This window comes from Oncorhynchus mykiss, chromosome 26, assembly GCF_057628025.1.
Source record: "Oncorhynchus mykiss isolate SJ-2025 chromosome 26, ASM5762802v1, whole genome shotgun sequence".
Taxonomy (NCBI): Eukaryota; Metazoa; Chordata; class Actinopteri; order Salmoniformes; family Salmonidae; genus Oncorhynchus; species Oncorhynchus mykiss.
In genome coordinates this window covers 19,701,407-19,723,712 of record NC_143047.1, presented here as the reverse complement: position 1 = coordinate 19,723,712, position 22,306 = coordinate 19,701,407, and the positions used below count along the sequence as shown (strand labels likewise).

Sequence of the window (22,306 nt, the reverse complement as noted above, 5' to 3'; positions counted from 1 at the left end):
AATCATTTGTATTTATTAGCAAAAGATAAGACAACTGCTGGGTACAACACATAGCGTTATGGTTTCACAGAACTAAACTAAGCAACAAAAGAAATGTCCTCACTGTCAACTGCGTTTATTTTCAGCAAACTTAACATGTGTAAATATTTATATGAACAAAACAAGATTCAACAACTGAGACATAAACTGAACAAGTTTTACAGACATGTGACTGACGGAAATAGAATAATGTGTCCCTGAACAAAAGGGGGTCAAAATTAAAAGTAACAGTCAGTATCTGGTGTGGCCACCAGCTGCTTTAAGTACTGCAGTGCATCTCCTCCTAATGGACTGCACCAGATTTGCCAGGTCTTGCTGTGAGATGTTACCCCACTCTTCCACCAAGGCACATGCAAGTTCCCGGACATTTCTGGGGGTAATGGCCCTAGCCCTCACCCTCCGATCCAACAGGTCTCAGATGTGCTCAATGGGATCGAGATCCGGGCTCTCCATGGCAGAACACTGACATTCCTGTCCTGCAGGAAATTACGCACAGAATGAGCAGTATGGCTGGTGGCATTGTCATGCTGGAGGGTCATGTCAGGATGAGTCACAGTCTGAGCACTGATGGAGGGATTGTGCGTACCTGGTATAACTCGGGTAGTTGTTGTTTCAATCCTGTATCTGTCCCGCAGGTGGGATGTTCGGATGTGCTGATCCTGTGCAGGTGTAGTTACACGTGGTCTGCCACTGCGAGGACGATCAGCTGTCCGTCCTGTCTCCCTGTAGCGCTGTCTTAGGCGTCTCGCAGTACGGACGTTGCAATTTATTGTCCTAGCCACATCTGCAGTCCTCATGCCTCCTTGCAGCATGTTCAAGCAGTTGAGCAGGGACCCTGGGCATCTTTCTTTTGGTGTTTTTCAGAGTAAGTAGAAAGGCCTCTTTAGTGTCCTACATTTTCAAAACTGTGACCTTAATTGCCTACCGCCTGTAAGCTGTTAGTGTCTTAATGACCATTCCACAGGTGCATGTTCTTAAAATGTTTATGGTTCATTGAACAAGCATGGGAAACAGTGTTTAAATCCTTTACAATGAAGATCTGTGAAGTTATTTTTGGATTTTTATTAACTTTGAAAGACAGGGTCCTGAAAAGGGGAAACTTATTTTTTTGCTGAGTTCAGGAAAAAACACGAGGCTTTAAGCCACTAAAGGGTGCTACTAAGACAAGACACATGAGGCTATAAGCCACAAGGCCATATAATCATCCAGGAAATTGAAATTGAAAAATAAATTGAAACCATGATAGGATCTGTAAGAACCAAGAAAAAGCATAGAACCAGTCCTATACAATTACATATTAAAACATATTCTTTATCTTATAGAGTAGTAATTCTCTTTGGTTCAGATTTTCCCTGGTGTAGTTATGATAACAATTTTGACGTGATACACTATGGCTATGCAAAGCTGAAAAAAAATCATACAGATAGCGTTTACCTCAGACTTTTGTTTTGAAGGAATAACTTGAAAACTGGAAGTCTTAATGCTGCCACCGGGACGCGAATGTTGCTGTCATGACGCTAATAACAACAGACCTTTGCGAAGCTGAAGAACGTGTAACGTAATGAGGGGTAAGTTTAGTTTTAATTATGAGTTTGCGTGAAGTGAGCACGTCGTTTGCCAAAGTTGGAAACTACAGCTCCCAGTATACTATGGTCTCTGGATCACGTGATTGATCAACTGAGAAATACATGGGTAGATGTAAACCAACATACTAAACTCATGATTTTAGTCTACTGCAATGATTATATGTCAGTGGGTTGTCTTTATTCAATACGCCCAACTTTATGTAAGGTTTGTATAATAATACACACAAGGCTTAGAATGAAGAGATATGAAGCAAGGAGGATGATCCTTCCGATCTAGTACATCTACATCAACTGTCGCGTCAAAACCGTCGCAAAGGAGGGTAGCTACGGTAACCAACATCCTGAATCCACGACAGAGGTCTGTCCTCACCAACCAACTATCAAGGTAAGTCTTACTTTAGGAGTTTACAAAGTTTGTCTGAACCTTGTAGCGTTTCAAATAACAAGGTTTCCCAAACTCTGTCCTGGGGCCCCCTGGGTCTTTTGGTTTTTGCCCTAGCACTACACAGCTGATTCAAACAACCAACTCATCAAGTTTTGATTATTTGAATCAGCTGTGTGCTAGAACAATAACGTGCACCAAGGGGGAAGGGCCCAGAACCGAGTTTAGGAAAAGCAGTCATAAGGCATGTTGATATTCAGAGAGGAAGACGCAAAGAGATAGCTAGGCCCAACTCGGCTGAAAGTCTGTCGCCCACCAGGCAAGGAGATTTTGTATAATGAGTGTCGAGTTTTGTCAACAACAAAAAATGTATGGCTTATTTGCTACATTGGCATAACATCTCTCAATTGAATTACAGTCGGTTGACGTCAACAACCCTCATATTACATTTTTTTTTTTAAGTATTAAAATGAGATGTATCAACCAATAATAAAAAAAAAGGATAGGCCTGCTGCTTTTTGGACAACGACTCCCATTGTTAGGGCGGAGAGACCAGTATCTTGTCAGTATCCATCATCTTTTATATTTTGCGAAAATCGAGTTTGGGAAACCCTGAACTATTTGATATATTTTTTTGTTATCACCTGACATTCTAGGTAGACTGGTAGGCCTTGGCAACAATGTCGGCTCCTCAACAGCAGGAACAAAGCAGAGCCCTGTGTGCAAACCCTGGGAATCCTGTTTTCTCATGTATGATGACCCCAGTGGTTAACAACAATTCTCCTGTGCCATGGGCAAAGCCTCAAAGCCCCTTCTACAAGACCACCTCAAGTGACTATGGCATTAGTCCTCCAACATTTGAATCATCACCATGTACCTACCACCCACTTTCACAAAGATTCACAGAAGACCTTGGGAACTGTGGGATGTTACGTGACAACTCCTTCAATACAAGTCTTGATCGAAGCAGGGTATATGACTGCCCTAATTTGCAAAACACTATCTGATTTGATTGACATGGTAACATTGTCTTGGTGTTGATTAAACTACCTGGTGGACCTTCACTCCATTGACAATGATTGGTGTCCTGAAAATGCATTTTTGCTGTACATTTAAGTTCTACAATATGCATGTTGTATCATTCTACTTACACACAAAGTAAAGCATAGTTTTACTTGCACTTATGTTATTTGTGACATACAGAAACACACTAATAGCTGGTTACGTAAAGCAAGTTACAATGTTTGACTTTTTTATTGTATCACTATAAACACATTAGGCTACACTGAACAGGTGGGCTATCAGCATTCATTGTAGTTTCTCATTGCAAAAATATATATGAATGTATTAAAAAATATCATTCAGGTCAGGGTGCACTCCCTTGGATGATTTGTCTGATTTTGTGTGTGTCAGCTTGTAGAGTTTCATTTTGAGGATCAATTGTCAAAGCAGCCTGGTAATCTTGAAGACCTATAAAAATATTTCCAAGAGAGAAAAAAAGTTTAGCTGACTGCACCGGCCATGGTAGGCATAGGCTGCTTAACCAGCTATCCCTACTTCCTAGCCTAGGATATCCACAGCTGCATTATTTCAGTCACAAGGCCAGACGGCTTGTCATTCGGGGCAGAACAAACTAAATAATCAACTTTTTAGCCAGCAGAGGTCGGTGTTAGAGGGTAAAGTACAAAACACCCATCTCTGGAGCTACAGTACATAATCTTTACATTGTTTTTATTTTATTTAACTAGGCAAGTCAGTTAATAACATTCTTATTTACAATTACAGCCTACACCGGCCAAACCCGGACAACGCTGGGCCAATTGTGCACCGCCCTATTGGACTCCCAATCCTGGCTGGTTGTGATACAGCCTGGATTCGAACCAGGGTGTCTGTAGTGACACCTCTAGCACTGAGATGCAGTGTATTGTGCAAAGTATTCTCTTCTGCATTTCACTTGTCCAAGTATGAATAACAATGAGGTCTAAAACTAAAATAGAACGTGCAAAAGGGGAGCCATAAAGCTTGAGAAATGCCCAAGTTGATGTTGCACAGACCTTCAGTATAGAGCTCCAGTTCACAAAAAGCTGTGCCTCGTCTTACATGAGCTCTTGTTCTGGCACCTGCATTGCCAGCCACAGGTGGCGTCAACAGATCAAGTGCCTGCAATGAAAGATTGTGTGTATGAAGAAACATTGTAATGTCATGTTCTATACAACAATCTCTTTTACCAATGCTGTTGAGTAAAAGGAAACATTTACACAAGGAAGATGAATACTGACCCAAGAGGAATCCTCAATAGCTTTATGAAGATTCCTTAGTTTCAAGTGACAAGCAGCACGGTTTGAATACATGGCAGGAATCTTTCTGTTAAGCTTTATGGCAAGGCTGTAAGCATTGATCGCAGCCAAGTAGTTACCTGTTGCAAACAATTTGCTGAAAAACATGGAGGGAAGACATTTAATATTAACGCTATGCTTCATTGTTCTTATAATCACTGATTTTGACAAGATTAGCCTACTTACTCTCCTTTCTCCTTTAACCAGTCAGGGTTCCGCTCTTCTTCTGTCAGGTCCTTCAGCTCTGCCAGGTTTACATTTATTGCCCTTCTGGCCTCGGCCTGCTTCTGAAGCCACTGTTCCAAAATAACACATTCATATGATTGGGTTGGCTTGATAAAATGTTTTTTTTGTTTTTTAATGAAACACAACATGATGCTACCTCCCAATATGGAACTGAGAATGGACAAACACATCCCGTGCCCATAGCTTAAAGTAAAGACAAAGCAATCAATACCCATACTTAAAGGGAAATTCCACCACTTTTCATTGTCTCCGGCAGAATACCAGCATTTACATATGTGAAAATGGCGCGTTTAAGTTAAAATGTTCTACCCAACGTCATAATCAAAAGTGAAAACATTTTAAAAACAGTGATTTTCAAACACTGCAATTCCCAGTGACGTGGGGAGAAAGAATATACCTTCCCTCTGGCAAGAAACTCTGTGCAGGTTTTGAAAATCAGTTTTTCTGGCTTTTAATCCTACCCTGTGATGTCACAGAGAATCATTTTTAGGACAGTTCTTATCTTTTTAACCACAGATCATAGAAACGTGCTGTTTTAACATACAGTATGTAGACACTGGTATGGTGCTGCAGATAATGGATATGAGGTCAAAAAGTTGCGGAATTGCTCTTTAATAAACCACAGTTCCAAAGATTCTCTGATGAAAAAAACTGGTTAATACTTGAAAGTGGAAAGGGAAAAATGAGTTTACACCTCTTCCTCCTCTGGTACTCTTGATTCTCGTAGAGCCGTGGGAAACACTCGTGGTGTGAACTTGATTTGAATGTTGCCTGTGGATCTTGGAGCTGGCAAATCCACCTGTTTTTTCTTGCTGATTGATTGAACACGGTTTTTCTGATCTATGTAAGAAACAAGCAGATGATATTCATTACGGAATACTCAACCAATCAACAAACTTATGATTGCAGAGTGTACAATTAGATTGTACCAGAGTTTTATTTACCATGCTTGACCTTGCATTGGTCTGATGTTCTGGGTACATGCATCTTTTCTGATTTGCTTTGTTTGTCAACCTTGATTCTCTGACTTTGTAGCTTTAGTTGGGCCTCCTCCTCTGCTATTTGCCTCTGCTTCAGTTTCCATGCCTCCAACTGTACTGTTGCTTTCTCACATTCATCATCCTTCATTTTCTGGATCTTGGCTCTCCCCTCTTCTTCAAGCTGAAAATATAAAATAACTGAAAATTAAGATGTATTCTTAGCACAAATTTCAGAGAATATATTTTACAAATGTATCACCTTCATCATGGTCTCCAGTGCATATTTTCTTTCTTCTTGTGTTTTCGTGGCTTTGGCTTTCGACTCAGCAGCAAGCTTTGCCTGGGCTTTCAAGAGTGCTCTTTCCCTGATCTCTCTCGATTTGTCTTTGTCATCTAAAACAGATAAACACATACACTAACAAGAGCCTTATAATATCTTCTTTGTGTAATAATACCAATCAGGGACAAATGTAATACATACAATGAAGTTGTCAAATACTGTGACTACTCTGCATAATGTATTGCAGCTACTTTATACCCATGTCCATGGCGTTGTTGAATAGTTGTTTCTGTTTGGCTTTAAGGGCATTCTAGAGCGTGCATTATTTCCCTATAAGGCACACGGTATCTCAGCAAGGTAGAATTCAATGGCTTTAGTTCATTCTTACAAGTTCTATGTTTTGAGCTGCTTTTGAGAGTAAAAGTAGAATTGAAAACATTATTGGCATTGCTGAATTCGATTTCAATAATAGCATGCTAGGACTGATGGTTTGGTTAGCTAAACTAGCAAGTCTGTTTGTTTAGTTACCAAGACAACTACTGTAGCTAGCCTATCTAGTAAACTTGCTAGCTACTTAAGTGGATGTTGAACACATTTCCAGCAAAAGTATAGCCATGGTATAAAAGGGATATCAACTTGGGGCTCTCAATGCGTTCTCTGGAAAATAATACAACTCCATGGAAGGTTTATTTCACTCTGCTAGCGCGTCTTCCATGTCATTTAATATTTTCAAATACATAGCCCCTCGTCGATTATCGCTTACATAGCTAATTAGACTCATATCTATATTGCTGTTAGCTAATGACTTACTGTTATTAATCACAAGGTGCTCCCACAGTCTCTCCTCCTTTTTCTGCAATGTGAAAACTGCAACTCCATTTCCAATTTTTGCTGTGCTTTTGTCATCATCTATCGGCTCAGACAGGAAGGCTTCAAATAAAAACGGGGGGAAATGTACCTAAATGAAGGAGGCAAATCAAATAAAAATGGTGGGGAAATGTACCTCAAATGAAGGAGGCAAACCAAAGCAAACTGATTACCAAAGCAATTGTCCATCTACTACTGCATTTAGGTAGGCACTAGTTTCCAAAAAACCTTTACCTTCAGATATTCGTCTGTGGAAAAGATATCTACTTTCCCAACCTTTACTCCTTTTAATGGTACATTTATGTAAACAATCGTTTCTGTCTGTGTCCATGTGTAATCTTTGACAATCAAAGGCATTTCAAACCAATTTATAGTTAACTTTGATTTGCTAAATTGCTGTGAGTGTGTGGTGGTAGCTACAACTTTGGCAGTTGCCAAGGAAGAAGTAAAGTTGTTTCCGCGAACGATTGGTGTACTTCCTGTTTCAAAGTTGATCTCCTGTTAAAGGGCCACTGCCAGGCCAACCTGCTTTCAGATCCTAGAGCCCAGCTGGACTTGAGAGGTTGAAGCAAAGAATATCTGACAGTTCTAAATGTTCTGATGTCGTGTTCCTAGTGCTCTAATGGGCTATTTTTTTAAGGTCTGTTTTGAAGGTGTAAATCTGAGAGCCCAACATTTTCACACATGAAAGCGAAGACACAATTTCAAAGTTGTATTTATTAAAATAAGTTTTGCAATAAAATCTTTGTTAATTTAGAAAAAGAGTTTGTGGCATTTGTAATATTAGTGCATACATTCATTATAAAGAACAGAATACAAAACAAATGAACAAATGAAGCTTTAGGTCATTGAAGAAATGAAACCATATTGTTCATGTTACAGAGGCTCATATCTAATCTATTACCAGACCTCACAATTGAGCCCTGTTTGCCATTTTTTTTATACCTCTGCACAATTTTCATAAAACCATAATCAAATTGTTGTAACTATGAGTGAAATTAACATTTGAGATCATGTACCGGTACATTCAATATCCTAAAGGTAATATAATCAGGTGCTCATTTGAAAATTATATCCTTTTTGGTGGCCAATCGTTGTGGGAAAATACAAATACTTAATGTGCATGTACAATGAACATACAGGTTATTCATACATTACATTTACTAATAAACAACATTTGAAAATGTCAAGAAAATAAGGCATCTGGTGTCAATCATCTAATACGAAAAAATGAGCTTGAAAATCAAGCTAACTGCACTTTGCAAACAACGAGATATGTAAGTGGAGTTGTTGTTCTGTAAGGAATGTACTTATGAAATAAAATTTTGGTACATGACCATTTTTGTGTTAAATTTAACCATTCTCAATTCATTAGGAATGGGGTAATAATATATTATTCCTATTAACATTATCAATATTTTGATCACAATATTCAGCCTCGTCACAAACGGCTAATAAATTAACAGTCAACAACATACAAATGCAGTTTTTTCACTTGATGTATTTAAGCAAAATATCTAGAAGTGATGATGTATTAAAACAATTGTAAGGCTGTTGATCCTGATGTTAGCACTGAATCAACAGTAAATATAAACTGCTTGTTTGTAGCAGATCAAAAAGTAAGCAAACATTGATACAATTACATTATACAAAATTGAGCACAGTACTATTCACAATGCCACATTGAGTAGTTTAAAAAGTTGTTGAGTAGTTTTGATCAGTAGTTTTGATTTGGTTTATAGAAGATTTAGATTTTTGTTTTTAAATGACTGACCATATGAAAACGAATCTCTGAACAATATCAACTACCAACATTTATGTCTGATGGGCCGAAGCCTAACTTGAGCAATGTACTCCCATAGAAAGTAGGCAGGAAATATTTATTATAAACTCAAACATCCCCTCACTGTCAACTGTGTTTATTTTCAGCAAACTTAACGTGTAAATATTTGTGAGACATAAACTGAACAAGTTCCACAGACATGTGACTAACAGAAATTGAATAATGTGTCCCTGAACAAAGGGAGGGGGGAGGGGGGGGTCAAAATCAAAAGTAACAGTCAGTATCTGTTGTGGCCACCAGCTGCATTAAGTACTGCAGTGCATCTCATCATGGACTGCACCAGATTTGCCAGTTCTTGCTGTGAGATGTTACCCCACTCTTCCACCAAGGCACCTGCAAGTTCCCGGACATTTCAGGGGGGAATGGCCCTAGCCCTCACCCTCCGATCCAACAGGTCCCAGATGTGCTCAATGGGATTGAGATCCGGGCTCTTCACTGGCCATGGCAGAACACTGACAATCCTGTCTTGCAGGAAATCACACACAGAACAGGCAGTATGGCTGGTGGCATTGTCATGCTGGAGGGTCATGTCAGGATGAGCCTGCAGAAAGGGTACCACATGAGGAAGGAGGATGTCTTCCCTGTAACACACAGCGTTGAGATTGCCTGCAATGACAACAAGCTCAGTCCGATGATGCTGTGACACACCACCCGAGACCATGACGGACCTTCCACCTTCAAATCGATCCCTCTCCAGAGTACAGGCCTCGGTGTAACACTCATTCCTTTGACGATAAACGCGAATCCGACCATCACCCCTGGTGAGACAAAACCATCCTGTCTGGTCCAGCGACGGTGGGACTGTGCCCATAGGCGACGTTGTTGCCGGTGATGTCTGGTGAGGACCTGCCTTACAACAGGCCTATAAGCTCTCAGTCCAGACTCTCTTTTCGGACAGTCTGAGCACTGATTGAGGGATTGTGCGTTCCTGGTGTAACTTGGCAGTTGTTGTTGCCATCCTGTACCTGTCCCGCAGGTGTGATGTTCAGATGTACCGATCCTGAGCAGGTATTGTTACACGTGGTCTGCCACTGCGAGGACGATCAGCTGTTCGTCCTGTCTCCCTGTAGTGCTGTCACAGTACGGACATTGCAATTTATTGCCCTGGCCAAAACTGCAGTCCTCATGCCTCTTTGCAGCATGCCTAAGCCACGTTCTCACAAATGAGCAGGGACCCTGGGCATCTTTCTTTTGGTGTTTTTCAGAGTCAGTAGAAAGTCCTCTTTAGTGTCCTAAGTTTTCATAACTGTGACCTTAATTGCCTACCGCCTGTAAGCTGTTAGTGTCTTAATGACCATTCCACAGGTGCATGTTTATTAATTGTTTATGGTTCATTGAACAAGCATGGGAAACAGTGTTTAAACCCTTTACAATGAAGATCTGTGAAGTTATTTTGATTTTTACGAATTATCTTTGAAAGACAGGGTCCTGAAAAAGGGGGCAAAATGTTTGAGTTTACATTTTGAAAATAGTTGAATCACCAAAGTATTGCAATATTGAATTTAATGAAAAGTTCTCTAAACAATAAGACAAATCTACATGAGAAAAGCAAACAATTTGAAAATATACACTGCTCAAAAAAATAAAGGGAACACTAAAATAACACATCCTAGATATGAATGAATGAAAAAAAATTTAAATACTTTTTTCTTTACATAGTTGAATGTGCTGACAACAAAATCACACAAATTATCAATGGAAATCAAATTGATCAACCCATGGAGGTCTGGAGTCACACTCAAAATTAAAGTGGAAAACCACACTACAGGCTGATCCAACTTTGATGTAATGTCCTTAAAACAAGTCAAAATGAGGCTCAGTAGTGTGCGTGGCCTCCACGTGCCTGTATGACCTCCCTACAACACCTGGGCATGCTCCTGATGAGGTGGCGGATGGTCTCCTGAGGTATCTCCTCCCAGACCTGGACTAAAGCATCCGCCAACTCCTGGACAGTCTGTGGTGCAACGTGGCGTTGGTGGATGGAGCGAGACATGATGTCCCAGATGTGGTCAATTGGATTCAGGTCTGGGGAACGTGCGGGCCAGTCCATAGCATCAATGCCTTCCTCTTGCAGGAACTGCTGACACACTCCAGCCACATGAGGTCTAGCATCGTCTTGCATTAGGAGGAACCCAGGGCCAACCGCACCAGCATATGGTCTCACAAGGGGTCTGAGGATCTCATCTCGGTACCTAATGGCTACCTCTGGCGAGCACATGGAGGGCTGTGCGGCCCCCCCAAAGAAATGCCACCCCACACCATGACTGACCCACCGCCAAACCGGTCATGCTGGAAGATGTTGCAGGCAGCAGAACGTTCTCCACGGTGTCTCCAGACTGTCACGTGCTCAGTGCGAACCTGCTTTCATCTGTGAAGAGCACAGGGCGCCAGTGGCGAATTTGTCAATCTTGGTGTTCTCTGGCAAATGCCAAATGTCCTGCACAGTGTTGGGCTGTAAGCACAACCCCCACCTGTGGATGTCGGGCCCTTATACCACCCTCATGGAGTCTGTTTCTGACCGTTTGAGCAGACACATGCACATTTGTGGCCTGCTGGAGGTCATTTTGCAGGGCTCTGGCAGTACTCCTCCTGCTCCTCCTTGCACAAAGGCGGAGGTAGCGGTCCTGCTGCTGGGTTGTTGCCCTCCTACGGCCTCCTTCACGTCTCCTGATGTACTGGCCTGTCTCCTGGTAGCGCCTCCATGCTCTGGACACTACGCTGACAGACACAGCAAACCTTCTTGCCACTGCTCGCATTGATGTGCCATCCTGGATGAGCTGCACTACCTGAGCCACTTGTGTGGGTTGTAGACTCCGTCTCATGCTACCACTAGAGTGAAAGCACCGCCAGCATTCAAAAGTGACCAAAACATCAGCCAGGAATTATAGGAACTGAGAAGTGGTCTGTAGTCACCACCTGCAGAACCACTCCTTTATTGGGGGTGTCTTGCTAATTGCCTATAATTTCCACCTGTTGTTTATTCCATTTGCACAACAGCATGTGACATTTATTGTCAATCAGTGTTGCTTCCTAAGTGGACAGTTTGATTTCATAGAAGTGTGATTGACTTGGAGTTACATTGTGTTGTTTAAATGTTCCCTTTATTTTTTTGAGCAGTGTATTTAGTTTACTTTAAGCTACTTCTAAAACTGCCTTCCCTATTAGCAAAAATGGAAGCCATGCTTGAAACTATATTTTGACAAAGAAGTTTATTTTGAACCAAGCTTATTTTCCCTTTATGCAGTAAGCATGTCTCTTAGTACTAATTATCATATTATTTTACCTTTCCAAAATGAAAACAAAATATAAAGAACTGTTGATTTAAATGCATCATGTTTGCGCAAAAATACTACAATTAAAGCAAAGTGCACACATACTAAAAACATTTTTAGAGCATTATACATGTCTTTTATATAATAGGTTAATTTAAATGAGATTAATCTGTATACTGTTTTACAAAGTAACTTCATTAAGGCTCTAAATACATTCAATATCAACAGTTTAAAAAACATACATGGATCGTTCCACAAAATGAGTGCCTTTTGCGTCCCTTTGGTATTTTACGTAGAAATTGTGCATCAATATTGAATTTTAAAAGCCTGTTATATTCAAAGGTGTGCCCTTTAATATAGACCACATGGAGAATTCAACAAATCAGATTTTTTTATATGAATGAAGACTTGCTAAAGTGCCAAAATTCTGCATTTTGACATGTTCCTCTGTGCACTCTGACTTCCAGGAAGAATTTAACCCACAAAACCCTAAGATTTATCCAAGTTTAAACCATCATTGTAAAGCCCTAGTTATTTTATTTGCTTTGACAAAGTCATTTTTTGAAGATGATTTAATGTGATTGGTGAATAATTTTAAGGTAAAAAAACAACAACCTGCCATTCATTTTAAGGTCAACCCTGTTATGTGAACTGAACTTTTGTTTTAATATTGTGAAACGATTCCTTTAAAAAAAAGGAAAAGAAAGATTGAACATCTAATAGTCAAATCCTATTGTAAAATCAGGTGAGCTGGTTCTACTCTTTTTGGCCATTTTCTGGTGTTCTGTGGGAGCATAACACGAGCATAACACGTTAACCCTGTTACCCATAGATAGATTAAACAGGCACATTTTTTTTGGAACATTTATACTTTTTTCTTGCGCTTGCATTCAATTGCCCCTCCCTGTTGCACACACAACTTCCATTTCCCCGTCACAAGGTGATTTACGTCTGATTTAAGATGACATCTTCAACCCTGTTACTTTCAAAAGTTTTTTTTCTACTCACCAAGTTATACACCTCAAAAGGCATCGAATTGGTGGAACGACCCACATGTATCGAATCATTTCTAAAAAATGTATCAGATCCAATTCTGGTTGTATAGCATACAGTACAGGTGTATGGCTTTGGAACACCAGCTGTGACTATCAACGTTTTGGGAAACAATCATACTGCTCAAAATCTGTCAAACAATAACAACAGTTGAAAAAAATATGATTAAAACGTTGAATACGTTTGCATCCGTCAATCAGTTAACCTTTCCGGATAGCTTACTCATACTGATGTTATAATAACTTATATAAACCATAGGCCAGGAAAGTTGAGCGAAACAGTAAAGACCTTGTTAAGAGAATGACATTATTGTGGTCAACATGGCCAATGGTACCTGCCCAAAAATAGGGAAGAGAACTTCAGTCTAGCTCTTGCATCGGTCTAAGCAGGGGACAGACACTGCTATCCAAATTGTACCAAATCTCAAATAAAACAACAAAATGGTAAAAATGTAACCCTTCGTAAACCCTACGTAAAAACGTAAGGAAAAATCACCAACAAAGGAAGTATAGCAAAGGAAATAGTATAACCAGTATATTAATAATGTTACTGACGGCCCATATTCATGACCATATCACTCGCTGTTAACTGTTGGCTGCTGCCCTGCTGGCTGCCCTGTTATCTCCTTTGTTCTATGGAGCTGTGCCCCTTTCTCCTCCATGCAGATGTCACAGCCCCACACTGCCGACACCTCTGCTGTCAACAGGTTATAAGCTGTCTCAGTCATTCCAGTACAAACCCTGTGGAACCATTTTTGACATGAGGCCTCACACAGGATAGCTTCCTGGTCATCATTCACTTCATTCAGGCATATTCCACATGGAAACACAGGCTCTGTGGAGGAGTGGCTAGGCCTGTTGGGATGCATCAGTGTCTTATTGATGACCACACCACCACCTCCATTGCTTCTACTCCGCTCCAGGGGGGCTGCCTCCATGTGCCTGCCTGACTGTGGGGAATCATTATTGGGATGGATGATGCCGTTGATTTTCTCTGTGGTGTTAGGCTGACTTGCACCCTGACAGACCAGGGCGCCTCTATTCTTTGATTTCAGGTCGACAGAGTTTTTCTGACCCATGATCTCCTCTGAGCCATGGCTTCGTTTCCGTGGAGATGTATTCTGGGATGTACTTTTGCTTGACACCACTTCACTCATGTCCTGTTTAGGTGTGGGTGTATTGGACTGGGCAAAGCTGTTGTTTTGCTGCTGCCGAATAAAACCGGGACTAGAGTCCATGCCGGGTCGGGGAGGTGGATTCCCAATTGGGATGACTGCTGATCTAAAGCTCGGGCCCATGTCAGGAGAAGTGCTTTGGGTCACATTATGCAGATGCACCTGATTTAAGTTGCCACGGGGACCTGGTCTGAAAGATTGATTGGGTGGAAGTGGCATGATACTGTTGTTGTTGTTTAATGGTGGATGGTTACCATAATTGGGATTTTCATGGTAACCATAGTTAAAGCCGGGGGGTCGATTGAACCCCATGCCCATTTGAGTCTGGGCAAAAGGGTGGAGCTGGTTTCGTGTCTGGTAGGGACCCCTGTAAGAAGAGGGCATCCTATTGGGCATGAGGTGGTCCATCCTGGGCGGGCCATAGCCACTGCAGCCAGGGTAGTGCGGGTTGCCAAAATATGGGTTCCCAGAGGACAGAGGCTTGAAAGATGGTGTGTTGTAGTTGTCATCAAAAGGATTAGCAGCCACTAGGTGGTCGGCACTTCGGTTTGGTGATGGAGCATACTCCGATAGGGGAGCGAAGAAAGGAGCCTGGGGACACACATGAAAAGGCAATGATAAAGGTAGTTGTTACAGAACTATGTAAGCAGCATCAAACACTTGACTATCAACAGCCATTCAGAGAACTTCTCAAAAGTTTGATGAATAATTGAGCAGCATATTAGTTTTGTCTTGAAATAACATTGTTTGACTGAATGAGTTCGGTCAATATTGGAAACCACAAGACTGAATGAGTTTGGTCAATATTGGAAACCACAAGATTTTTGACCTATACAAAGAAAGGGAATCTCAGAAAATTAGACTATTGAATTTGACCTGTGCGTTCGACTTGCACTTTTTCTTGTCTGGGCTATCCAGCAGAACACCTGGCCCTCCTAGATCATCAAGCCCACCATCTCCACCTGAGAAGGAAAACCACACAAAATGTTATACAGCCATATAAAATGCAGGTTTCCCATTAAACTACAAGGCACACTTTTCACTCTGACAGACATTGTATAGAAAACTTACTTGTGGCATGCCAATATGTTGAACAACACAGAACTTGTTTAATTTTCTCATGAATGGCTTATTGCCTACACCTTCGTGAAGTCCATGTACAAGCAGTGTCAGGATTAAATTATAAGAGAGGCTGGCTGCACACTGTTTTCATGTAGTTTAACCAAATTTGAATGGTCCAATCTTCTCCATTGAGAAGAATCTAAAATGTTTGGCAGCTTGCTGCCCCTATCACGTTGTCCAAGTTGCCCCTATGATATGCGGCAAGCTGTAAACTCATGTAACCTAAGTATGGTATAGTCAGTATACTTGGTAACCAGAACCAAATTACCAGTACTCAGCAGTAGCCTCTCCTCCTCTCCAGGGTATATTACCACAGTAGATCAATACAGTAGAACTCTGTAACTCACCCCTTTAAAGTAGTGTACTAAATAGGCAAATAGGATGCCATTTGGGGCCTAACCCTGGTCTATAGAGTTCCTGACATCCTCCCAGTCTTCATACACGGTCGATAACCAACATCCTCCAAAAAAGGCTCCTCAAGGATGCAAAGGTACATTTAAAGGCTCAATCACAAAGACGTGTTGGATTGTTATGTCACTACAATGGCTGGTATCTATTATCTACTGGGTTGGGGTCATACTTGCCTGGTATCTGTTATCTACTGGGTCTGGGGGGGGGGGGGGGGTCATACTGGGCTCTTATCTATTAGCCTATACACACAGCCCTGTAAATATGTCAAACATGTAACCGTTTTTCAATGCTATTAAAACCACCCAAATCTTCTCCTTTGGTGGGCTAGTTTGTGTAATTGTTATAAAAAATAAATACATTGCAAAACAGTGGGCTAGCTCTTGCATGATAGCCTACAGTAGACTACTGGCGCATGTGATGAATGATCATCAATGTTTTCAATTTCTGTAGCCTATATCTTGTTGTTATAAATAAATAGGGCCTACAGTTTATGCAACATAATTTGTCCCACAGAGGTAAAACAGACAGTCTGTTAACTAAATGCACTTCATATATCGTTCACGGCAATAAGAAAACCTCAGCTGGCTACATAAAAAAAAACTTCGTGGCAGTTCCAAATTTGCGAACACATTCCGATAGTGAAAGTTTTGTTGAACTTTCCACGTCAGCAAGGTAAATTAGATTTGGATAGTTTACGATATTTTTTTTTCAACTGAAAATGCCAGCGCTGTCTATTTATTTGGAGTTTCATTCAATACTTCAAAGGCCTTGAGGTAGGCCGATAAGCTCCTTCAACGTCGTAATTATGGTCGAGACTTGTGTGCAGCGTGTCGTGCCCCCACAGACAGCAACATACCACGCGCAGGAAGGGAAAAATATCGAAAACGCGCATTACCTCGGGTTCTTTTGAGCGAGAAGGTATCTTTATCCTGTTCTTTTGACATTACAGAGCTTCTTACATGACTTAAACCTGCATAATTGTGCTGAAAAGGTAACAGTACCCGACCGCTCTCTCCCCCCAGGAGCAATCACAACTATCTGTGTGACGAGGATTGCAGCAATCGCTTGCAAAGTTTGGGAGGAGCAGACAAATTCAACTTCATGATATCCTGTGTCACGCTGGGAAATTATTGTTAACATTGTATCATTGTCACATATTTCTCCACGTGGCACATGACTGGAACTTGTAAAGCACGGTTAATATTAGATTTTGACAAACGGAACCTTTGTGTGACAGCACAGAGACCCCTCCACATTGGCATGTTGAATGTGTCTGCACTGCCGCTCCGTCAGAAGTGTCGGTGTATTGTGATGAACCGCTGATGTAATGATTCGACTGGGGCGGAAGCTAATAAGTCCAGTTTGGATATTTAGTGGCAATATCGGTCTGTCTAATAACTGTTTATTTGAAGTTTATTACATACTTACCACTCTCTTTGGATGAGTTTAGCGCTATTCATTTTCTGAAGTGTTATCTCCTTAGTCATGATGAATTGCAGCCCTAATAGGCCTAACTTCTCTACACACTTCAAAAGTTGTTTTTACTGTAGGAATAGGCTACAGAATTTACAAAAATATATTTTTTTACTAAATTAAAATAAAGTTGTTGTTTAGGCTACACTATAGATTTTTTTGTTTCTTTTTCACAGCCATATATGGACACCATTTTTTTGGGTAGGTTACAGATCTCTCCAAACAGAGGCTCTACTGTCATACACATGGGGTTAAACAATCCATGTATTGACTTTTCTCATCCATTAACAGTAATTAATTGCTGCTTTTTCAGATAAGGGAAGACCAATGATTGGATGGACTGTAATAACTGAAGATAATGCCAGAGGGGCCTTTAACTGACTACAAGAGGAAGCCTTCAATCTTTGGCCCCAAATGTCCGGTGGGGAAGACAACCATTGTCACAAAATGGACCAAAGGACATGACCTTACAAGTGCACTCCAGGGTCTGTGTACGTTTTGTTATTTTGATTTCCGAGTGAAAATGGAGAGTGAAAAACAGAACATCAACTTATTTTCTCACAATGTGAATTATTGTGTGGATTATAATTAACTGACAGTGTTGTAAGGGTTGATACCTTTTTTGTTAGGGCAAATCAAGTCTGACATTTTAATGTAGAAATTACAAACTTTAGAAGCCTTTTTTAAACCTTGAATACATTGCAAGTTTGCATTTTCTGCTGTGCAGGAAATTTCCCGCAACAACAGGCTGATCAAATTAAGATCCTACACCTGTATACATTTATAGATGTAGGCCAATTGTCGTAGCAAAAGCCGTGTTCACAATTGAAGAGAATAGCATCCGTCTGCCTTTCAGTCAGCAGGAAAGGATGTTGATGAGCTATAAACCATATCAATAAAAAGGCTTATTTTAACTTACTGTATTGGCTACAATAACGAAAATCACGAAACATACATGGACCCTCCAGGTAAGCCTCATGTGTCCCTTCCATGCACCACACGCTGATACAATGGAGACCACCAAGTTCACCTTCAAGAATTAATAGCAAACAAAAATTCATGGCAATATGCATTGTGTGATCAACTATGGCAAATGTGTGAGTTACAAAGAAGGTTATTATAAAAACTACAGATACAAACAAATATTAGAGTATCATTATAAAACTATTAAACTGTATTAGAGTAACAATGAGGACAGACATACCAATACGTGCAAGAAAGTTCACATTGTTTATTTTTATTTAAACTCAGAATCAGTCATTCTGAGAATAATTTGTTTAACTTATTTGTAACTTTAATTGGACAAGTAGGCTAACATTTTCGTCATGAAGAAAGTTGTAGTAAGGACCAAGGCTTGCCTGAATATCTTCAAGAAAAGCTGTTGGTGTGTGATCAAAGAGCAAACAGAAAAAAGGAAAACAAAACATTAACACAAAATAATGACAAAAGGTACATTCAATTTCAAGGCATGTGCCTGCTCTTACTATAACTTTGAAACACAACAATGCGAGTCTGTGTATTGGTTACACAGACTCCCAATGTTGTGTCCCAAAGCTACTCTCACTACAACTGTGAAGCAGCTGTGGGTTCCCCTGAGTTTAACTGTAAATGACCCACAGGGCTCCACCATTGCAGCTAAAGCCATCAGCACAGCCTTTACAGAAAAGCGTGACTGCAGAAGTAAAGAGGACTCGGAGCACCAGAGAATAATGATTCACACCAAGTGCTCCACTTTATCCCTTTATATTCACATGAAAAATAAAAAAAGAGAACACAACTCTTGAAATTAAAGAGACACAGGACTGGATCTGCGTCACTCGTTCTTCCATCTCTTGCATAACACTGACCCCCTCTGACTATAGCATCCATCACATCTCTATCAAAAGCTGGAAGAGGAACCTGAGGTAGAAGACGGTATATCACTTATCGGACATTCACAACCAATACGAGAATGCAGAACCCTCTCAAACATTCGGATTCTGAAAACATATATAAGAATGCGAACTCTATGGTTACTCTTTATCACAATTGAAAAGACGAACAATACTGTTACTGCTCAATAATAACTTGTCTATTCCAGTTTTTAGTTATCAGAGAGCTGGATTGCAGTCACTGGGCATTATAACAATGCAGAGGATTACACATGTAAATAAAAAGCAAAAACAACTAAAATATTCCATATACAATATGAACTTGACATTTTAACACAGCTTTTCAGACTAATGCTCATCTACAACAGTTTAAAGGGGTATTCACATTCGTATCAAAGATTAATACATTTTAGGCATCTAGGAAAAAACTAAATTCAGTTGGTACTTTCTCAACTGGGGTATACGAAACCCCATAGAAATAACAATAATATATATTTCTCCTCCAGTGAGGAAAACGTTAAAAAGAATGTAGAGAAATGTCTTTTTTGCTTCAATGACAAAACAATGCACGTTTAAAAGCACTAACGGTGTACAACTTTCATCTTGGTTTGTGGTCTAATAGACACCCATTTATTAAGTAGTAATCAAAACCTAAATGGAGATAAAGCTTTTGGAACCATATAAAATGAGAAAATATCATGCAAAGATATGAGTCTAAATGGATCTTTTGCCAATGAGCAACAGTGAACTGAATTCTTTGGTATACATTGTTTGCCATTCAAAAGAAAGTAAAACTGATTGTGTCACACTTCATGCAAACCGTCATCCTATTAGCTGGAAATCCGTTGATTGAAAATACTGTTGCAATGTAGGATGAGAATCAATATAATATACTGTATTTAGCTCTGCATATAATTTCCCCCTACAATGTACACATCTAGTTGCAACAGTAAAGCTCTAAAGAAAACCAATATTAGGGTGATTTGGTTAGTGTGCATGACATTGATTATTGTAATTTTAACCATTATCAAGGGCCCAAAATCCTGGGGGCACTTTCTGAGAGAACCCGCATCTCAACTCAGTTGGTCACAGAAAGGGGGCACACATGTGCAAGGCGTTCGATTTTTGGTCTAATACATGAGAAAAAACTCATTGTAATTTTCCCAGGGGCCCACTGAGAGATCAAAAACAATCAGAGGGAGCAAACACTTACTTTGTATGATAGCATCAGTCACCGCTGCACATTGGCTGTGATCAACAAATCAAACTAATCTGACAAGTGCTAAACTTATTTTTCTACTCTATGGTAAAGTATCAACTACTTAAAGAACAAAAAAGTAACTCATCTGTACTCAGTAGTACATAAACGTAGATAAAAATATAGATATCTTTAGTGATAAAATGTTTTCTTGGTGTTCATTCACTTCCATCGCACTGATTTAACGCTTTTGGTTTTCAACAATCATTCTTCACACTTCTCCCATCCCCATGTGTCAAAGAGTTGGACCTCAGATGGATCGGACTTTGGTATAGGAGCCTCTGTTTGTCTCCGACATCTGAGGGTCTCTTTCCCCATTAAGGCCATTTATAAAGCTTTTAAGGTCTGCTGTATTGAAATGCGTCGACACAAGCATTTTTGGTATGTTCTTTCCCAAAATAACCAAAAAGATAGCCTGCCATACCACAGACACATCATTCCAACTGAATTCAAACAGGTTTTTCCACCTGTGAGTAGGGCATCACAAGGCTCTGAACCGTAACTGACAATGTTCTAGAGATACATTCATAACAGATCTATGACAACTACCCTCTACAACGAACAGCTCAGCACTAAGAAGATACCCTGTCAGTCAACCATGGAACATTACACATGGCTTTTAAAATGTACTAAACCTAGTTCCCTGAGTTCAGGAGAATAATAACACAACAAAATAATGCTTAAAAAGAGGTAGTATAAAACAGGAATTGCAAGGAAAACTGCACATTGACAAAAAAATCTTAACCATTATTACTATGGATAACCTGAAAAGTGTCATACTGGCTTATTACTGAATTTCAGCAATTTTATGTAGTAAATTGTACTGGTCCTTAATCTACCATAGCCAAGTAACCTGAGAAATAGTCCAATTAACCTGTGATAAAAATAAAACGACAAAGCTTTAAGTGAGATCTGCAGTACCCTTACAATCCCATACTTCATTACAAACAAGGAGGAAAATGAATACAGGACTAGTCTGACCTAGTAAAAACAAATTGCCATCAGGACGCATTAGTTGTTCCATAAACGAAGAGACCCCTTCCATAACTCAGGTATAAGTCATTATCATTAAATATATAGTTGGAGTTTACCGAGAGGTAAACTGAGGTAGATAATCAGAAAAAGAAGGGCTCACTCTACACTTTGCTCCAGTGATAAACTCTTAAATAATGTCAGAAATGTAACAGTCACATTTCACATTTTTGACAATCTCGTGAAACATTCATGGTGGGTGAGATTTCTTTCAAACACATACAAACATTTAGAATAAAAATAAAATGAGTACACATTCACTAGAAGAAGATTCTTTGATAAAAATCACCAGAACCCAAACCAGAGCCCAGTTCTTCCAAAGACCTGGATTTTTGGATAACTGCTCATTGTCTTTTAGAACAGTGGAGTGAGTTTAGGGTTGAGAGATTGATAGGTCACACAGACTGCTAGAGAGAAAGTGCAGGCTTGGAATTGTCTGGGGCCTGATCGTGATGATGGTTGCACGATTTCTCCATGGAATCTCCAATCTCCAGGTCGAGGTGAGACTGCTCCCCCAGCTCACCCTCACTCTCCTGGGCAGGACTGCAGCCTGATCCCCCACTCCCCTCCTCTTTCAGAGACGCAGTGCGGTTGGTCATCTCTGTGTCGTCGTGAGAGTAACGGCCCGAGTCGCCTGTCTCGTGGCTGCCGTCGCTGTTGGAGGAGCCCTCGGTGTCACCAGGTGGACCAAACAGGACCTGCAGGGAGGTGGGCTGGTTGGGTGACGACAGAGACTCATCCTCGTAGCACAGCACTGTTGCTCCTGGCTGGTACGAGCAGATTCCATGGCTTTTCCTCTGGATCTGAGTAAGTAAGAAAGGGTGAACGAAGGGAATTCATATTGATAAAAGGAGGAATAGCTGCTGGTCACTTCCTATTGTGTTCTATTTAATTAATGTTATGTTACTTGAACACTTTTGTTTTATCTTTCTTACCTGGCTTTTCTTAGCATTCATTTTTTTCTGATTTCTGAAGGAAAACCATTTATTTTTCTTCTCAGTGATTGGATAAACTGGTCCGAGGCTATTGATGATCAAATTTGTTCCACCCTGGAAATTAAATTTGCAAATCTCTGAATCTG

The 22,306-nt window shown here is 40.3% G+C and overlaps 3 protein-coding genes and 2 long non-coding RNA genes across 8 annotated transcripts in view; 2 read left to right on the top strand and 3 right to left on the bottom strand.

The window, feature by feature from the left end:
• Nucleotides 1–1,493: 1,493 nt before the first annotated feature.
• LOC110506551 (uncharacterized) lies at nt 1,494–3,393 on the top strand. Of its 2 annotated transcripts, XR_005039663.2 has the most exons (3): nt 1,494–1,607; nt 1,854–2,010; nt 2,664–3,393. It is a non-coding gene; the product is annotated as an uncharacterized LOC110506551 (long non-coding RNA). The 2 variants fall into 2 exon arrangements; XR_002470992.3 differs by lacking the exon at nt 1,494–1,607 and having other exon boundaries at nt 1,698–2,010.
• On the bottom strand, nt 3,167–7,296 carry dnaaf4 (dynein axonemal assembly factor 4). The gene is made up of 9 exons (XM_021586251.3): nt 6,951–7,296; nt 6,660–6,807; nt 5,829–5,962; nt 5,534–5,750; nt 5,284–5,429; nt 4,530–4,639; nt 4,287–4,440; nt 4,062–4,167; nt 3,167–3,477 (listed from the first exon to the last, which is right to left on the bottom strand). The coding sequence occupies exons 1-9, from the start codon at nt 7,071–7,073 to the stop codon at nt 3,374–3,376; spliced, it is 1,242 nt and encodes a 413-aa protein (XP_021441926.1). The 5' UTR covers nt 7,074–7,296; the 3' UTR covers nt 3,167–3,373.
• A 4,453-nt stretch (nt 7,297–11,749) lies between these two features.
• LOC110506548 (pygopus homolog 1) lies at nt 11,750–16,752 on the bottom strand. 2 transcript variants are annotated; one of them, XM_021586249.3, is made up of 3 exons: nt 16,593–16,752; nt 14,935–15,020; nt 11,750–14,649 (listed from the first exon to the last, which is right to left on the bottom strand). In XM_021586249.3, exons 1-3 carry the CDS (start codon nt 16,729–16,731, stop codon nt 13,459–13,461), a joined length of 1,416 nt encoding a protein of 471 aa, XP_021441924.3. In that variant the 5' UTR covers nt 16,732–16,752; the 3' UTR covers nt 11,750–13,458. The 2 variants fall into 2 exon arrangements, with proteins under 2 accessions (XP_021441924.3, XP_021441925.3); XM_021586250.3 differs by having other exon boundaries at nt 16,487–16,658.
• LOC110506552 (uncharacterized) lies at nt 16,400–21,930 on the top strand. 2 transcript variants are annotated; one of them, XR_016492272.1, is made up of 4 exons: nt 16,886–16,976; nt 17,241–17,265; nt 17,378–17,549; nt 21,804–21,930. It is a non-coding gene; the product is annotated as an uncharacterized LOC110506552 (long non-coding RNA). The 2 variants fall into 2 exon arrangements; XR_016492271.1 differs by lacking the exons at nt 16,886–16,976; nt 17,241–17,265 and adding an exon at nt 16,400–16,509.
• The window catches only part of LOC110506550 (protogenin A), a 39,942-nt gene continuing 35,912 nt past the window's right edge, over nt 18,277–22,306 (bottom strand). The window contains exons 18-19 of the mRNA XM_021586253.3: nt 22,161–22,274; nt 18,277–22,028 (exon numbers count right to left, since the gene is read on the bottom strand). Coding sequence (XP_021441928.3) covers nt 21,633–22,028; nt 22,161–22,274 — 510 coding nt within the window. The 3' untranslated portion in view covers nt 18,277–21,632. The remainder of the gene's footprint in view (nt 22,029–22,160; nt 22,275–22,306) is intronic.